Source organism: Pollicipes pollicipes, unplaced genomic scaffold (assembly GCF_011947565.3).
Source record: "Pollicipes pollicipes isolate AB1234 unplaced genomic scaffold, Ppol_2.1 Scaffold_4295;HRSCAF=5057_pilon_pilon_pilon, whole genome shotgun sequence".
In the NCBI taxonomy this organism is placed as follows: domain Eukaryota; kingdom Metazoa; phylum Arthropoda; class Thecostraca; order Pollicipedomorpha; family Pollicipedidae; genus Pollicipes; species Pollicipes pollicipes.
Window position 1 is genome coordinate 2732682 of NW_023596461.1, and position 19291 is coordinate 2751972.

Sequence of the window (19291 nt, forward strand, 5' to 3'; positions counted from 1 at the left end):
CGGGACACGGCAGGGGTCGCAAACGGGGCCCCGCGTGGCCTCGGGAGGGACCAGGTGGGCCTAGAGAGGGACCAGGTGGGGCCTAGAGAGGGACCCGGCGGGGCCTCTGGCATGACCCGGCGGGGCCAGAACACAACGACGCTGGGCCCGAGATCGCGCCGCCCTCCCTGCGGCGGGCGGCAGCACCTGGTCGACAAGCGGCAGCGGCGGCCTCTGGAGGCTCTCCGGACCAGCCAGTGATGATCCGCCTGTGCCGGCCAGGAGTGCAGTGGTCACGTGGGAAGGGGGCCAGGCCGGGACAGACGACACAGTCAAGACGGCTCATCGGCGCAGGTCGCGCCGCCCTGAGGGGAGGGTGCAATGCCTCGGCCCCGACTTCGGTTCGTGAAGACGACCGCCTCATCTCCTAGACGTCAAAGCAGCCTCGACAGTGCTGCGAAACACCCCGTATGGGCGGCGCGGGACGGGCCAGGTTGGTACTATATCAGCCAATTGTAATATGGACTTGACAATGAGCATTCCAAGCTGGGACGGAACGTGTATCAGCGAAGGGGCCGGTTAAGAGCCGAAGAGCACAGACTGAACGCCGCCGCCGCCGCCTCCAGCCGGTGCACAAACCGGCTGTCTCCGGGTGTTCGCGCGTCCGCCCACGGACACGGGCATGCACCGCGCGTCCGGCCGGCCGGGTCAGAGGTCAGGTCGCGCGGCGTGACCTTCGCTGACGTCACGCTCCCGTGAGAGGCGGCCATTGGCCGTGCTCTGACGTCATACCGGCCGCTGAGGCGCGGCCGCCGCGCGCGACGTAATGCGATTAGGCCGGAGTGCGGGCGGCGCCAGCGTCCCGCCGGCCGGCCTGAGTTCTCGCGCCCAGGGTCGGAGAGTCCATCGGGCAGCGGGAGCCGCCGACGGCCCTCACTGTCCGACGAGGCGAACAGTGAGAGCGGCCCGAGGCGGACGCTGAAGGGTGTCGGCGGCGGCGGCGGCACGTGGAGCCAGGCCCGCTGAGGGACGACTGCCGTCGGCTGACGGCGGGCGGACGAACTCAGAGCAAGAGCTCAGGGCGCAGTGCAAAATCAGTCGCACCGCATTTTTGCCTTCCACTGCCAGATAACTGAGCAACATATATATTGATGTTGTGGGCATGAAATTACTTCGGTGAACCCTTCAGTAAACGGAACGACGGAAAACAGAGGGAACAGTGTGACTTTATCATAATGACTTCGGCTTTGGGGCGCACCGACTACGATGGCCACATAGCAGTGTGATTTTAAAATCATGGATCAGTTTACAAACCGGCCGCATTAAATAGCGCTGATCCCAAAGTCCGGCACGTGCATACGGGAAATCGCACCCTGCAGTTGTATGCTGGCGTAGATGAGAAAACGGGGCGGGGGGGGGGGGGGGCAAAGCGAAAGAGACGGGGGAGGGAGCAGGTAAGCAAAATGCGACTGGGGGAGGCAAACAAGGAGAAAGATACGAAGACAATGAGACAGGATTCATCTGGTGGCGGGAGCCAATAGAGGATGTTATTACAAGGAGAATGACACGAGAACATGCCAACAGACGAGCTGACGAGCCAGCCACAAGTGTGCATCTTAACCGGATCGCTAAACGCCCATCCGTCAAGAACGTGATCACCTTTCTGTACATCACGAACAAAGCGCATGAGGCCAACCACCCTGCATGCCAGCATGCACATCCCTGCACATACATGTTGTGCATATCAATGCGCTATGAACATTCGTGCACAGCTTGCTTACCACGTGCATCGCGTCCGTGTCCATCCACGGCGTCACATTTGCAATAGAGATACTGTGGTCTGTCGGCGGTTTCCTTAATTAACAATAAGCAAGTCCGAGGGATGAGGAGAGGGATCTGCCGTCTCGTTACGGCGGCAATGTAAAACACATGAAGCCAATGAAAGTCCGGCCTGGCCTTGCGGACGCGTCTCAAGTATCCGGACCAATGCCTACCAGGCCGCCGGTGATGCCTCAGAGTCATGCAAGCCCCACCACTAATGGACCAACCCGCCCTCGACGACGGCCGCTTCTGTTCCTTCCCATACTTGCCCTTGCTCCGAGCGGGAAAATGACCGGCCGGCGCGCGACACACGCCGAGACAAAGCGCAGGCGCCGCCGGCCGAAACCACGCGTCGGGACCAGGACCAGACCAGGTCCCGAGAACAGGGCGTGGTCTCTCAACGCAAGACCACGTCGGCATGTCGGGAGGCCCGCTGATCGGGCGCACCCGCCACGTGTGGCCGTTGCGCCCAATTAGCACCTCTCAACTGACTCCAGCTGACAGGAGACTCCACGGCCGACCGGCGCGTCCTGCGCGATGCGATGAAGCCCCAGCCCGCCGCTTCGTAGGACGCCGTGGGCGACCGGCGTCGTTCGGCGTGGTTCCGCCCCGTTAGCGTCGGGCTGGCCGAGCGGCGGCGCTCCCATCCGCCGCTGATACGGGCCGCGTAAGTGGCGCATAAGCGGGCCGGCTGTCCGGCACGTGAGCGATGACGGCTATGAATCAGACGGGACACGGCTGCCGCCGGTGCCGGCAGGGCGGGGCCGCCGGCACCGGGTGCGATACCGGGCCCCCAGGCGGCTGGAGTCAGAGCCGCCGGCGGGCCCTCGGGCGCACGCCGCCGACGGATGACATATGATGATCCCGGCGACCTGAGGCGGCGCGCGAGGTATCGCGTCACCCCGCACCCCGCCTCCTATGGCGAGCTGCCGGGCCCGGGACGTCAGCAGGGGAGAGGCTCCCCGACTGGCGTCAACGGCGGACCGTCGACTGCACCACGGGCGCAAGTTTAATCAGGAGAGCCGCTGCTGACATGCGCGGGTCGGTTTTACAGCGCAGCCCCGCGCCCAAATGGGAGGAGTTGGGCGCTCCAGTGAAATAAGGACAAGGGCCCGGACACGTACCAAAAGCGGCACAATTTTGAGCCAGCAGCGAGGACAGAGCCTCACAGTTCAGAAATTGCAGCGATCATAGTCTTTGGGTTAATGAAACTGTTTAGGAATGAGTGGGTCCAGGCCCGAAGCTTGGGAAAAGTGGTCCAATCTGGACAAAATTCGTTTGAAGGCCCTTTTGGGGTAGGCTTAAGGGAGTATTTCACCTTTTGTACTCAACACTTGTTGTTAGACCAAACGCGTCCAATTTGACCAGTAATACCAGCTTTCTCGCAATCGTTCTGAAAAGCTCAGAACTTTTATTTGACGAACCCGCTCATGCGGGAGAAATCTCACTTGTTCCCTGCTCATTACCATGAAAGTACTGCATTTCAACTCTCTTGCCTTTTAAACGGTTGTGTTCTGTAATGTTTGCAACACACTAATTCCTCAAAGCGCTTGTGTAATAAATGCTAAGAAAGCTTGAAACACTGTTTCGAGACAAATATCTGCAAACATAAGGCATAACAAGCTACCCCGCGAATTCAACGAAACAAGGAAATATGGCTGCTTCCCCCCCGCCCCCCCCCCCCCCCCCCCCTATGGCCTTAAACAGTGACTTATTTCGTGGCGCGCTTTGGCTTTGGGAATGGGAGTATCACATGGTCTGTAGTCAGTGACTCAGTGGTTAAAACTTCAACCAATGCGCTTCTCGGTAACTGACCCCTACTGCCCGCTGTTCATTCATGTACTGCTGTACTGCCAAACGCTGTACTGCCAAACGTTCATCTCCGCTGACGTCATTCACATCAATAGAGGCGCCCGGTTTACGTTCGCAGGCCCGCAATGTGCGGGTTTAAACAGCTCCGAAGTGGTACCTCTAACCTTCAACAGCTGGCAACGGTCCTCAGCAGATTCTGCCCATGTCATGACGACGGTGGTCGTGACAACTGCAGCTGTCACGAACTCGAAATACATTCTGTGGCTACCAAGGACAAAAAAGAGTAGTGCTGTTACCAAGTGTTAACAGATTTTAATTATTTTGTAGTCCAAGTTACGATGTTAATATTAGTCCAAATTGGACTGCACAATAATTAAAATATATGTCCTTATTACGTCTTCCTTAAGCTTTGCCATTATCAAACGCAACTGGTCCTGAGTTTTTACCAGCGTATGTTTTTGAAATATGCCTCAAAGATGGGACGCTCCCTTTTCATTATAATTACCTCCCTAATTAAATCGTTATTTCATAGCTCGATCTCCGTAGTCTTCTCTATCTGAGGAAAAACCTGTTTTTTGTGTATTTCACAGGCAGGTTTCGCCATTTCTCACTGCCTGGCCTACCTAGCCCCAACTCATCTTGCCAAACAACACCCAGGGATGTGACAAGTCACACTTTCACACAATCTGAAACTATACCCTACGTGATTCATCTCGTACGAGCCAATTTCGCATCGCGTGCCGCAGACACCTTGGTCATTTCCCGGTTGTCCACGAAAAATCTGCTTGACTGAATGATGCTGGTCAAGGCCAGTTGGACCACTTAGACGCTCCCATTAGTCCCGCGCAGTAGGTGTGGTAGCCACCAGTAATCTCGCCCAGCGTCATATCTTTAAGGTCGAGTCTGCAACGGCGGACTGAATGCAGACCAGGTCGCAGAAAACGGACATGATGATTATGACGATAATTGGAGCTTCTGGGTGCCCCGACAGCCACGGGCATAAGTAAAAACAGAAGAAAAAAGAAAAGAAAACGGACAAAACGTGCCGGTATGAACGTAGCAGCATCAAGTCGTGTGTAGCCTGAAGACTGAGTACCTAATTGGGCGCAAATACCTGCCCTGATATTGGACAAATCTAAAGCCTGTACGAGACAGTTTTATCGGCGTACGCGTACTGCTCCCAACAGAAAAATGAGCAATTTAAAACATGGCAGTAGAAGCCACTCATCAGCTGCGTGCCCAACAAGGCGCTTCCTCGGAGGCACCAGTACCTAGGCGTGCAAAATCACCAGTTTCCTCCACTAGACCATCCCAACGAGCATGCATAACACGAAAGTGCAATGATTGTCAAACGAAGAGATTTCCCAAGCCTGGGGCACACATACATCACAGAACGCTCACACAAGCGTGTGAACACGCCGCATTTAGCCTCTACAAAATCACGCTGCGCATCACGCACGCAAATTACAGGAATTGCCATCGCCTCAAATCATGGGCCCCTTCTGACTGCATGAATCACAGCCGGCGCGGTCCGCCCGGGGCCACCGCGAGGCGCGCGTCCGTTCCGGCGCGGTGGCTCCCGGCGGCGGCGGTGACCACAGGCGCGCCGCGGCGGACCGAGGCCGGCACTCGGGTGAGGCCGGCGCGCCGAGCTCACGCCCTCCGCCGGTCACCGAGCCGCTGGCGGCCGGCCCAATCAGCGGCGCATTAGCGGGCCGCAGCAGCACCGCCGCCGGGCCCGGCTCCCGGAACCGGCAGCGCCGCTGGCGGCGGCGGCGGCGGCGGCGGCGCTGCAGCGGCGGCGGCGGAGCGCGTGCACGCAGCGGCTCGGCGCGGCCGGCGGCCGGGGAGACCGGACCTGCGTGTAGACCGCTGGGCCGTGCAAACACGTCGAGGCTTCGGTGAGAGCTCCCGGGAACATGAATCGGTGTCTCCCGATGACTGGTGGGATGACGGCGAGCGGCACTGTACGAGGCTTTATGGCCTAGTCCATGGCCCACAGTCCTGGCCACACCGACCACATGTCTTAAAACGAAGATCCCGAAGCTGGGGAACTTTTGACCTCAAGCGTTTGATTCGCGTGCCGCATACCGAAATCCTGTACCGCAGGCGACCATCAAATTAAAACGGCCAATCTCATTCCCAGGCAGTGCAATATTCACGACCACATAGTAAACGCGTCAACAGAAACAGCGCGGCCTGACCTTTAGCCCCACTCGTGTGGTTCATTTACACCCTGATCGGATTCCAGCAGTCATATAATGCAATGTACATATTTGTTCACGCCTGGTTACTATAAAGGATATTACCACGCATATATCATGGTACGGTTTGTGGCAATGACAACAGGAAAATATCAATAGCGGGGGGGGGGGAGGGCATTACCGCACCTACAATTAACGGCATTCTGAACATAACGAGCTATGTTACTCACCCCAAGTCGCAACGGAAACGAACAGAGCATGTATGTACTCATAAGTACTATCCAATCTTAAACCCGGTATTATATTACAAAATGTATCATAAACCACAAAATCACACGTAATAGAACATGTAAAATGGTGAACACGTGACTGTAAAAATTGTATCTGCCTGAGAATACCTGCGCCCCACCTACTGAAATTACAAACATGGCAGACGTTGCTCGCCTATGCCAGTAATTCAGTCCTGGACGATCGTTTTTTTTTTCGGTTTACGGCCCCCGCCATTTCATCAAAGGAATTCGGATGCCAAACAGACGATGTGCATAAAGCGGCTCGTGCGCCCCCGCGCTGCAATACTTACCGAGCATGAGAGCTTTACCGACCGCAAAACAAACGAGACAATCGAGTAAGTCGCTCGCAACTCTACGAGCCTATGAACGCTCGAAAGTTAGCATGCCGGCACTTACGCTCAAGCGACCATCCTTTAAGCTCCTCAGGCGTAATCTACACACTGGACATGACAACGCAACGACGGTCTGCCTCAATCACCACCCGGGGCCGTTTACATGGGATTAGCTTGACAGCTGCCACCGGCTGTGGCCACGTACCAGCGACGAGCGCCTAACTCCGCCATAACACAAGCCATGCGCGGTGAAGTGGAGCGGCGCAGCACGCCAGCTGCGGCCCGCGCCACATGCGCCAGTACCCAGGGCTCCGGCACTGCCGACCCGCCCGCTCACCCCACGCGGCCAGTCGCGGGGCAACGCCCATAACAAGACTGAATGACCTGAAACCTTTCTGCTGTTTCTTGGGATATATAAATATTTTTTTTTGGGGGGGGGGGGCCGGCGCCCACTGCTGGGTCCATATTGCGCCAATAACAATGGCAGCATTGCACATCATTGCAAAGATCAGTTAATTCACATAATCTTAATAAACCCCGGAACATATTATATAGCAAACATACAATACCAGTAAAAAAAACAACAGCAAAAAAAGACCGCCACCACCAAGCAGGCGCGAACCTAGAATATAGCGTAATTTGTGCAATGCGACATTTCGCTCCAGGCGCCACACACGCCGCTGAGCCGACCTGTGGCCACGAGGGCATCCTGCGACGCGCGGTCACGAGAGCCGCACACCACCTCACACCGAGGTCTGTGCGCACCGCACGACCGGTGCCTGCCGGTCTCGAACGGGCGGCGAACACACAGCCTGCAGCGCACTACCTCCTTTCGCCTAGCCTCGCGTAGGCTACAGTCTTGGGCTTAATTTGGGGCTCATAACCATGAGCTTGATATTAGATTTCCAAACGTAACAGAGCTGCCACTTACGTGGCAGACAGGGCAAAGTGGCTGGGTACAAGACATATGCTGGAGGGGGGCTGCACGTGCATAAGGCTGCCGCGAAGCACATTCACCGCGGAATCCGCGAGTTCGTTTCCCGAGAATGCCGGCATGACAACGGATGCAGCATAGCACAATCTTCTTTTCAGTGCGATCCCATGCTTAGAGCCGTTCTAAAATGCTCTGTGCAAGGTGAAGTGGCGTGTCAAAAGTCCTCAATGCCAAACGGCTAACAAAAGAATCTGTTAAAGAGGTCTGAGGACTTCTCTCTCTTCCTTCAATCAAATACAGTGCTCTGACAACAGCATACAGCTTGATAACCCCGTATGTGGATGGACAAGGTGGATGGATGAATTCTTTGATAACAGCATGGATCTTTAAGTAAGCATGGATCTTGATTTACTACAGTTCAGAATATCTGGGCCAAAATGTACGCCGTCATGAATCGGAGCACTGAAATATGCATGGACTGTCACCAAGGTTGAAAAAATGAAGGCATTACAAAGCGTTTTACAAAGGTGTTCAAACAACTTTGACTGTTAACTATGCAGCAGACAAGTAGAAAGTGACGCATTTAAGATGTCTGCACGTAAGAAATACGTAAGTGAGAAATATGGCATTTGACATAAAAAAACAGAAGGCGCGAGTCCCTGCGACGAATCTCTTTCAAAGCATTGCGACATCTACGTGGTAGTATAATCGCAACGCTCCCCTGTTCTGGCAACTGCTATCTTATGACGGGCAATTCAAGTCCACGGCAACAACCTTCTACCAACAAATAAACCGAGAAAGGAATTCTCTGAAACTTGCCCACCAGCACTGCATGGAATCCACACATCAAACAATTAGTGGCAGCTACCACCAGCGGTGCCGCCGGCAACTGTTGGACCGACCGCCAGAGGTCCGGGCGGCAGGGCTGGCGCGGCGCACCGGCGGGGGCCGCTGCCGGCGGGCCGGCCGGGGGCCGCCGGGTCGGCGAGGCCGGCTGGCGCGCCGCATATAAGGCGCGGACGGGCGGGGTCCGCCACACACCACCCGCCCACCGCCGAACGCCATGGCCCGCGCCCTGCTCTCGTGCCTCGCTCTGGCCTCCCTGCTGGCCGTTGCGCTGTCGGCCGACGCCGACGCCGCAGCGGCAGACCAGGAGGCGCAGGAGGCGCGCTACGGCGGCTACGGCCTCGGCTTCGGCTACGGCACCTACGGTCGCAACTTCAACGGCTACCGGGGCTACGGCAACTACGGCAGGAGGTGAGCGCGGGTCAAGCCACGGGGCGCAGCGCGGGTCCAGGCCAAGCCACGGGGCGCAGCGCGGGTCAAGCCACGGGGCACAGCGTGGGTCAAGCCACGGGGCACAGCGCGGGTCGCAGCGCGGGTCAACCCACGGCCTGCAGCGCAGGCCAAGTCACGGGGCGCAGCGCGGGTCAAGCCACGGGGCATAGCGCGGGTCAAGCCACGGGGCATAGCGCGGGTTAAGCCACGGGGCATAGCGCGGGTCAAGCCACGGGGCATAGCGCGGGTCAAACCACGGGTCACCCCAGAGACGGCCAACAGCCGAGGCCGCCACGGCCGATGCATTGCCGGTCACCACGGCAGCCCGCGCGGTGACTGAGACGAACAGCGCGGCACCGACCGCTCGCGCTGCACCCGGACCGTGCCCGTGCGCCCCCCCCCCCCCCCTCGCCGGCTCTGCTTCCCGCAGCCTAAGCTCTGGCGTTCACTGCCGGCCTCTCGTTGCAGCTACTACCCGGGCTACGGCCGTAGCAGCCGCTACCTGGGCCGCTACGGCCTCTACAACAACGACTATGGCTACGGCCGCTACGGAAGCTACGGTCGCAGCCTGGGTCGCTACGGCGGCGGCTACGGCGGCTACGGTAACCGCAACGGCTACGGCTACGGAAGATACGGCTACAGGAACGGCTTGGGTCTTGGCCGCCGCAGCGGATACTATGGCAACTACGGCAACAACTACTATGGCTACTACTAGACTCCGAACGTCAGCTGTCGACCCACTCTCTCCCGCACTCTGTCAGTAGCAAATGCCTTCGCAACAACCAAAATACACGCGATATCCCGAAAGGTGATGTCACAAACCAACTGGCCGTGTTGCATTTCGTATGGCTCGGCGGAAGACTGCCTGCCTCAGAAGCGACTGCCTCCGAAAGTGACACGACAGCCGAGCTGAGCATTGACAACACAGAACGAGCAGCGCATTGCACCCCAACCCCAAAGCAGGCAGGCTCTGGCAGCGGCACGTGGCCGCCTCCACACGGCCCACCGCCGCGGCCGCTGGGCCCGCCCACTCACGCGGCAAGGTAGTGCCGAACTTATCCGGGAACATGTCGATGATGCGGTTCTTGAGCGTGCGCCGGCCGACGCCTTGGCAGCCGATCAGGCAGAGCACCTTCCGCTGGAAGGGTGGCATGCGCGCCACCTCCTCGTACAGCGTCAGCTCGGCCTTGTCGAACTCGTTGTTCTGCTTGGAGCGGTACATCTGCTTGCGCTTGCGCTTGCTGATCTGCGGACGGCGGAGGCGGTGAGCGTGGCGCGCCGCCGCCGGGGCAGGCGCCGGCGCGAGACGCGGCGACCCCCGCGTGGATAGCGGGGATCACTAAAGTCTTGGTGTTCAGGTGGGCGACACAATGCGACAGCGACTGGGATTCCGGGTCCGTGACAGCGGGCGTGACAAATGTGCAGTTGTCATGGGGTCATCCCATGTCCCCCTTACCCTACGGGCATCTGAAAATTGGAGATTCCATCCCCCAGCGAAAGTAAAAAGTGCAAGCACTGAAACCATCTGAACTTCATTACTGGCGTCAAGTAGGTGCTAAACCTGGACCGGTACCAAATCCTTTCCGCGCTTGCATACTTTGGCGTTAATTATTTCACACACATCGTTGCGGCGTTGATTAAGACCACTCTGCATGTTAATGAGAACAAGGTTATCGCGATGCCCCGGCTCTGAGCGATTCGCAAATGGCCACGTAGGCCCGTAAGTTCGCTCCAATGGGCCATTGACTGCATCACGGACGCACATCGGCTGAAATACCAAGGCGGCCACAAAATGATGACCCGAGCGCCCCCGTTGGCCGCATACATTCCCAGTGAAACCCGCCGCAGCCAGCAAGGCCCGCACAGTGCGACACGCGAGTGCAAAGTCAGCAACGAAACCACCCAAACGAAGCGCCGGATCAATACCACATGAAGCTCTCCTGACCGGCCGAAATAATTCCCCCCAGTCACATTTCGTACGGCCGCGCGGCCATTAACTGCCGGGCGATCCAATCGGTCCGGCCGGAGCTGGCGGCCAGTGGGTATGGTATCTGACCCGGGGACCATCGGTCCGGCCGGAGCTGGCGGCCAGTGGGTATGGTATCTGACCCGGGGACCATCGGTCCGGCCGGAGCTGGCGGCCAGTGGGTACGGTATCTGACCCGGGGACCATCGGTCCGGCCGGAGCTGGTAGCCAGTCGTGCGCCGGCCGTTGAGGGCCATCAGTCAGCGGTCCGCCCGGCGCCGGCAGCCCAGCGACGCGGTCCGGACGCACTGCCTGCGACCACAGGGGGCGCGGTCTCCACATCTCCCACGCGACATCCCATCCCGAGAGGGCACGGTCTCGACCTGACGCGTGATCCCAGCGGGCCACGCCAGTGGCGTCCTGGTCCGTTGTCGCCGCCCAGCGCCGCGTCCGGCCGGTGCCGCCCAGTCGTCGCTGGCAGCCGGCAGCCGTCGGAGGATACTGCGCCGCCCGGCAGCCGCCTCCGCCCAAGAGGACGCCTCCGTCGCCGGAGACAGTTGCCGTGTAGCGATAAGCGCCCGGCCGCCGGTCGTGACCGAGACGCACCAACACCGCGCCACGGCGCGCACGTGAGATCATCGACGGTGACGTTCCACAAGTGCGGTACATACGCCGCCGGATCAGCGGTCGCTGCTATCCCGCGCCCTTGCCAGACATGGAGGAAGTTTGTTTGATTTTGCAGTGATGTCAGACCCATCACCTCTGGTGTGTGAGATGCTTCCATTCGCGGGTCTCAGCGTGTCGGAAGCATGCACCGTGAAACCGAACACCCCATATTTGATTGCGTACACCAAGCTGAGTTCCCGTCCCCTGAGCCAAGAGCTGGGCCTGTATGCCTAAATACAAATGACATTCTGGTTGGCAATCTCAATGAAGAACAGGACGCCTGGACCCGTGAAGCCCTCACTACTGACGGCGCTACTGGTGCAATGCCGTTCCGATTGTTGCCAATAAGCCGTCACATCCACAGCCACCGTGCCGTCACCGGAGCGTATTGTGTTCCTCAGCGGTGATTGGTCGAGTGGAATGGGAAGCCGGGCAATCGACCAATCAGGAGCAAAGGGGCTCCGGTCGCTGGTGGATGTAATGAAGTTGGAATTCTGAGCCAGATGATGTTCTTCGCTCCACTCAAAGGGATCGCACAACGCGAGAGGAGTTGATCCCGTCCAGATCCCGTCCCGGTCCCGATCCCGTCCCAATCCAAACCCCAATGCCGTTCCCGCGGTCAATCAAAGACAAACTAGCTTAGTATGAATTATCGACAAAAGCATTCTACAATGGGATGGGCCCAGGACAGCTGTTTACTCTCCCTGAAACCGATGTACTTCCAATGACAATTGTCTTAGCAACACTACGGTCGACGGGGACAAACTGGCAATCGGATCGTGTTGTTGCGATGTGATGGTTTTTAAGGCGGCGAAAGAATGAATGACAATCTCTGGTAAGCATGAATGAATCCTGTGTCAAAAAATCCTGACTCACACCAACCCCAAATGCGCGCAAACCACGACAGTATTATACGAGAAACATTTTTTCCTAAATATGCTCTTATAGCGAGCGCCCGCAGGCCCGGTGGCAAGTGACCAGGGGTCCAGTGTGTGCCTACAGTCCCGCGGTCAGAGGGCATCGTCTGTCCCCTAACTGGGCCGGCACACCCCGCGGGGTGGAGGGGGAGGGCAGCAGTCGCGTACCAGCGTGCCGCAGATGCCGATCTTGTGCACGTAGTCGGATTCGGGCGGCACGTACGCCTTGCGCCGCTCCTCCAGCTCCTGGGACGGGATGAGGCCGGCCGGCGCGTTCACGCCCACGCGCTGCGCCTGCCACCAATTCGGATCGGACCGGTCCATCACCTGCAAAGGGGAAACCATAGGCGTCAGCCAGGTCGGAATGGGAGCGTCGCCGCTGCAGCGTCGCTCTCCGGGGGAAACAGTACAGTACAGCGCGGGACGCAGGGGAGGGTGTCTCAGCCATCAGTTCACATGAAGACAGACTGTCGCCAAGCCGGCCTACAGCCCCTCAGCCCCAGACAAATCAAGGGGCAGATCAAAGGCCAACTGACCGGGCGCCGCAGAAGTTACGGCGTAGACCATTCTGGCGTTCCAGCCAGATAAGTCTCATCTGACTTGTAATTTTCTCCAGCATTATCAGCCCCGTCAGGTTGTCTGCAGATGTTAAACCAGTACGCATCAGAGGAATCCAGGGGGCAGGAAAGATCCCAACTGACATTCACTTGCCGAAGCTTGTTGCCATCAACCATAGGCTTTCGAAAACAAGGAAAATAATCCAGACAAAGAGTCCCAATTAGAGAATGGCTAACCACCACAATCATCTAAAGCAGATATCACTGACCCAAGCTCAAATAGGGCTTGCAATGAGATACTGCGCCGTCACACAACGCGTCTCACAAATTGTATAGCCCATGATGGCCAGAGTAAGCGCCAAAAGTCATGTTTTCAACAGATGGATAGGGCTGCCTTACAGTAGCCTTTGACCTCGTCTAATTCGCTAAGATTTCGACACATAATAAATAATTAAAGAAAAGAATTATCGCATGCGCGATACAGGAACAGCAATTACACTGATAGTTAATCATGTTCTCAGCGAAGCCCAAATGAGGTTCGACCTGCGGAAGCCCACATACCAGGAAAGTCTGAACGTTGAAGCTAATCGGTGACGTGAACGTCCATTCAATAGCTTGCTGCCGCATCCATTTGTGCGTTCACGACATGATTTGCTTGGGTATTCGCTGTCGCCCAAGACACGTGGGCTCAATCATCTCACAAAGCTCAGCACATGACCCCAGCCGTTGTCAATTCGACCCAATTCAGCCGCTTCTCGTCCCAGGTTTGTGGTACCCACAAATTACCAACAGAAATGGCCCTGTCTTTGAAGTTGCGTGTCGGGCGTCAATGGAGGGCAGGAAACGACGCGTCCACGGCGGCCTCAGTGAAAGCTCCCAGCCCGCCACTCCACAAAGTCATGGGAGCCGGCCGTAACGCCTCCGCGCCACGCGCTGTCGTTCCGGGGGGGGGGGGGGGGGGGGGCGGCAGCCGGCGCCCCGAGCTCCAGGCGCGCCAGCCACTGGGTCAGGTGCAATGGCGCACGCTCACACCAGCGCGCGCAAGGGCCCGGCGGCGCAGTCTGGAGTCTGGCGCCGTGGGCCTCCCGAAACGCCCCTCGTGGTGGGGGCTCGTCCAGCAGACACAAATCGGACGGCGAGACCACACGAGGGGCTCGCCAAGGGGGTCGGGCAGACCCCCGGGGCGGGTCCCGATTGTGACAGACCAGGACGGGGCGCAGGTCCGACCGGGGCCGCGAACGGGAGAGCGTTGCACAAGCAGGCCCACACGGTCAAACCGACCGAACAAAGATATCCAATAGCAGAAGATGAATGGCGGGGTGACGGGGGGGGGGGGGGGGGAGGGAGGCAGTGGTACGCACGAAAGATCCGATCGGCCTGCTGACAGTCTCCGGAATTATACGGTGAAGGCGGGGTACACCCAGGCAGCAAGACGGCCCACAAAGCGACCACCGCAACAGCAGGAGAGTGCGATGTCAAGACATTAGTGCTACCACAAAAACACCTACCGACAACACTGCTACAGTACTTTTACTGCTTACACTCATACCCGACATCAGTGCTCCGCGACAAAACTTATGCTTCCTAAGCACATACCCGTCATTGCTTGACTGCAAAACTCATGCAGTCTTTACGTATCGGCGACATTACTTCTAATACCCATACTCAGCTGTGGAGTGCAAAATGCGTGGACACCTAGCAAGGGTAAAGGAACAATTTGCAGGTTGGGAGGAAACGCTTACCGGACTACACTGCAATTGAACGTTTGTGGTGCCCATACCAAAAATTATCCATTCCTCACGTTACGATATTTTTCGATTTGTCCTGCTTGACATATGCGTTAAAGTTGTAGTTCTGAAAGCAGAGGCTCAAAACGAGGAGTGTGACATTTTGAAGTAGTAATTTTGTCGTGTAGCACTGAAGTGTTCTATACGACACTGGAGAAGTGATGTCGCGTTTTAGTAAACACAAAACTCGATGTGTGATTCGTATTCAGTGGGAGATCCCAACCATCACTAATCTGTGATGATAGGACCTCACATGCGGGGCAAACCCCACGTTTTTGTCTAGTGGGGTAGGTTCGGCCGTTTCCCTGCCTGGCCCGCAAACTTGTTTTGCAACACTATTACACAGCACTCGTGGACTTTTTCAGCACAAGAAATATCGCGCAGAACTACTGCAATCGTGAATTTGTTGGTCAAAATATTTGCAGCGGCACTTATCATCGAGACCATGGAGCTGACAACACTACTCAGGTTTTGCCCAACCAAGTGCTCCGATACGTTCGCTCCCCCAATTTTTTTTTTGGCTCAACCTATAAATAAACGTATTCACGGGTACAATTTGTCAACACGCGCTACGGTGGGGGCCAATTTGAACCCCCGAAGGTTTTCCCGGAATGGTTTCCGAACGGCGCGGGGTAGCAGCGCCTAACGTTGCGTAGCTTTATATAACTAAATAGCGGATCGTTTGGTATCAAAAATTTCGATGCACCTTGCAAGGTCGCTGACCGGCGGCATGTGAAAGTCAAGCCATGGATTCAGTGAATACAATTTCTGGGGAATCGTTCAATCTGATGCGACAACGGGGTGTTACACGAAGCCATACACCTCTGAGATAGTTTCCTTGGCAACACAATAGCCTGAACAAATTCCATTTACCTAGCACCAGATATAAAAAACGGATCTACGTCAAAGTCAACCTGTTTTATTGCTCTTGAGCTAGCTTCATGGTGTAGCTTCTGACACTCACTTTGAATCTATTGATAGCAGGAACCGTATCATCCATCTTCTATAAGCTTCTTTGCTCAGCATAGATCACTGACCTAAAATGAACCAAGGCAACATCTTGTTTTGCGGACGTACTGCCAACGTAATCTTTGACGCTTATCTAAATGTAAAACTGAATGCAGCCTTCTATAATTCTAGTCGCTGTGACCTCTGAAAGCTCAAACGAGGTTACTGACTTTAAATGAGCACCAATGATATTTTACTTACAACAGGCATTAGGTTCTGGAGAACTTTGGACACCAATCTGGAGCTTGACCATGTTTGACCTTATTGGACCCGTAGGCCATGACCTAGGAACCCCAAATTTTGACACAAGTGAGTTCAACGCACAGGCCAACGCATCCTGTGAATTTGGTGTCTCTAGCTCATTTAGTTCCTGAGATTTCAGGGGGGGAGGGTCAAGTTGATCTCCGCACCCGAGCGAAGGGTATTCAACCGGCCCCCCGGGCGCGTTTTAAGTGTCGTCTGTATCGTATAACGCAAAAGTAACGTAACGTATGAGCAGGAGAAGAAATATCACTTTGAGGTAAAACTAGATGGGGTTTTGCGGTAGACGTTAAGACAGGTATATTTTTCTAAGTTCAGTTTTGCCGTGTAGCACTAATGTAATCCAAAACTCTACAGTTGGAAGCAATGTCGCTTATAAGGAAAAACTGCATACGTCCGGAGGAGGGGGAGGGGGGGGGGTAACAGCAACGACGAATATATACTTTTGTACGTCGTTGATAAAGCATGTCAATAGTATAAGTTATGCCGTGTAGCATGCAAGCAGTGCATGAATTTTTACAGCAGAAGCAATTAAGGACATATGTTTTGAGGCGTTTATGTTGACTTGCAGCGCTCATAACGTGTATAAGTGTTTGCAGTACAAGTGATTTTGCGCATGAATTACGTCTGCATAGGTTTATTTGTAGCAGAAGCAACGCCGTAGAACAGCCGTCCAAGTTCTCGCTGTAGCACTGATGACGTGACACCGGAGAGCGCGGCCAGAGCTCAGCGGTGTCCCCGGTCAGCCACTGGGCTACATTAGTCGACCGGCCGGGAGGTCATGTGTAATTGCGTTCGGGCAGGGGTGGAGGTGGGGGAGGGGCTGACCGCGCCGCCGGGCTTCTCTGGCCGCCTGACCCGCCCTTGGCCCGGTCCCAAGGAGATGCGAAGACGGCGCTGGGGCCACCCAGACACGCCCTGGTCAACGTGGCACACACCGGAACCCAGTCCTGCACCACTGCCATCACAGGTGAACCTGCTATCACCACCAACACCATCAAGCGGTGGCGCGCAATCTGAGCTCGCCATGGCGCCTGACCGGAAAGGCCGTTAAACACGGAACAAGAAACGCTACATAATCTATACAAATCTACACTGAAGGACGAGGCCTGCATGCGGTGCAGACCACTTGGCGCAGTCTGAGACATTGCGTATTTCTGACCCCTGTGCAGCACACGGGCCGCGAGTCGCGGGTCCTCGGAAGGCAGGTCGGCGACGACCATTTCGGCACACGCGGCGCAAGTGCCTCACATTGGGAGGTGGGTTTGTGTCGTCGAACACCATATGGTATGTTGTGTAACACCATACACCAGCACCCATACCGACCTGAGCATAGTCTGACTCGCGCCCAAAAGCACCCACCGCCGACTCCGCCGCACATGGATCCCTCCCGCCCCCACCTAGCACAACGCCGCGCTCTATGGACATGTACAGCGAGCGTTCTCCGACTCCGCTCTGAGTCTCCGAGGTTCTCGACTGACGGCTGCCGCGCCGCGTCAGATCGCGAGCTGCGCCGGTCGGCCGCCGGCCGCAGGGGGCCGCAGGGGGCCGCCGCGCCGGCCGGATCCAATCAACACCGGCCGGCCGGCGGCGCTGTCCGGCCGGCGCGCTGGCCGCCGCCAATCTCCCCGCCGCCGCCAAATTGCCGCTGTGCGACCCCCCGCGCAACGGCAGCGCGTGATTAGGCGGCGTTCCGGCGGAGAGACGGACGGCGGCGGCGGCGACCCCGAAGCCACCCATATTGTCGGCCAGTAATCCGGCGAGGCGGCAAATTGCGCCGATGTCTTTGCGGGTTTTCAGCAAGTGTTGACTGAGACGGAAAGGCCACGTCTAGAGGAGCAGAGGCTTCTACTCACACACCAGCCGCGCCATTGGACTATGATTCATTGAGTGCATGAGTTGTAACGAGGTGTGGCTGTCAGGCGTGTTCAGGTCAGGACCACAGTTCTGTTACACCTCCATCACGCGCAGAGTCCACGCTAGCCGAGCGCCGTTCGCCTGCCGCCTCGCGTCGCCTGGACTGGACCGCCCAGGGTACGTCCGGGTCTGGACCGCCGCGGTCCGGTCCGGGTCTATATTGCCAGCGGTCTGGTCCGGGTCTGAACCACCCGCGGTCCCGTCCGGGTCTGGACCACCGCGGTGCGGTCCGGGTCTGGACCGCCGCGGTCTGGCCCGTGACTGAGACCACCGCGGTGCGGTCCGGGTCTAGGCCGCCGGCGGGTCTCGCGCGGCCGGCCGGTCCCCGATCGATCTGCAGCCCGCCCCCGATGCTATCGCCCGGCAGAGCCGGTGTCGTCGCCGTCAGCGATGGGCCCGCCCGCCAGGTGGATCGAAGAGGCCGCTCATCACAGCCTGCACTGTACAGGACCGGACTGCATCACCCAGCGAGACACGCGGCCTAACACGCGCAGGCTGCTCGTCCACTTAAGCAATGAGGCAGGCTCATCCTCCGTGTGCGCCGAGAACGGAGTCTATTCGGCGGCTTCGGCGGACCGGGACCAATGACGGGCCGCTGGGCGGCCGCGCAGCATCAGCGGTGCTTCATGCCGACTGCCGCCGTCACCGACCGGACACGACGCCCAGCTCTTGGTCAGGACGCTCCGCACCACGGCAACAGGGCGATTCAGAAACAGCAGCGCCACGGCACGGCGTGATTCACCGGCCACTGTCGCCCAGCGCGCCGACTGCAGCGCCTCCGGCGGACAGAACGGCAACTAGCCAGAATTGTGCCGTCTCCACATCGTCGCATTCAGTTTCATGTCCATTTTTGTATGATCGCACCACGCGACACATCCCAAAGGATGCCGACATGTGGCACACGCACCGCGTAAATGTGGCCGTCTTATAGAACGGACGCGGTTAGCACCATCACGGCAATGACAGCCGGCCGGCCGGACTGGCGCAGCTGGCTAACACAATTTCGGTCAGTCTGCCCCCATGATCGCACGCCACCCATAAAATACGAGACGCGAAATGACGACACGGCCAAGAATGGCACGCAGATAACTATTGCTGCACTTAACACTAGGTGAACTGTCCACTTGGCGTTGCCCTCGCTAGGTCGTTATCCCTAATACTTGACATCCCTCATAACGCCTGCAGGCGTGTTGTAGCGTCGCAGAGGTTTGTAGACTGACCCATGCGTGATGGAGATGTCAAATACAGTGGAAACTGAGAGGCGAGATTTATAAGCCGCCACTTTTGATCGGCCGGACGTCTGGGATCAGAGCACACGCTAAGCAGCGCTTACCGCCCGGTCGTGAAATTGCGGGTCAAAGGCGAAATGTTTAAGCGATAGTTCCACGTGCCGAAATGCACGGCACGATCCGTTCTATCCTCGGACGTCAAAGAACTTTAGCGCGACCGCTGGCACCAGCCGCAGGCCATCCCAGTCAGCAGAGAATCGCGAGCGCTTAAAGCGACTCGGACCCACTCAGCCATGGGTAGGTGAAACTGTAGGCGGGCACTCTAACCGAATG

General features: G+C 57.3%; 2 protein-coding genes across 3 annotated transcripts in view; one reads left to right on the forward strand and one right to left on the reverse strand.

Annotated features, from left to right (window-relative positions):
• Positions 1-19291, reverse strand: part of vari (MAGUK p55 subfamily member vari) — a 62319-nt gene that overhangs the window by 3948 nt on the left and 39080 nt on the right. For both annotated transcript variants that reach the window (XM_037218985.1, XM_037218984.1), the window contains exons 9-10: positions 12368-12526; positions 9686-9896 (exon numbers count right to left, since the gene is read on the reverse strand). In XM_037218985.1, the coding sequence (XP_037074880.1) occupies positions 9686-9896; positions 12368-12526 (370 nt within the window). The remainder of the gene's footprint in view (positions 1-9685; positions 9897-12367; positions 12527-19291) is intronic.
• On the forward strand, positions 8422-9475 carry LOC119096194 (keratin-associated protein 19-2). Its single transcript, XM_037218986.1, has 2 exons — positions 8422-8629; positions 9119-9475. The coding sequence occupies exons 1-2, from the start codon at positions 8436-8438 to the stop codon at positions 9363-9365; spliced, it is 441 nt and encodes a 146-aa protein (XP_037074881.1). The 5' UTR covers positions 8422-8435; the 3' UTR covers positions 9366-9475.

Excerpts from the sequence above, each read along its gene's own strand:
- LOC119096194 (XM_037218986.1), top strand. The coding sequence starts at position 8,436 with ATGGCCCGCGCCCTGCTCTCGTGCCTCGCTCTGGCCTCCCTGCTGGCC. Across the intron at positions 8,630-9,118 it reads TACGGCAACTACGGCAGGAG|CTACTACCCGGGCTACGGCC; the intron begins GTGAGCGCGGGT and ends CTCTCGTTGCAG.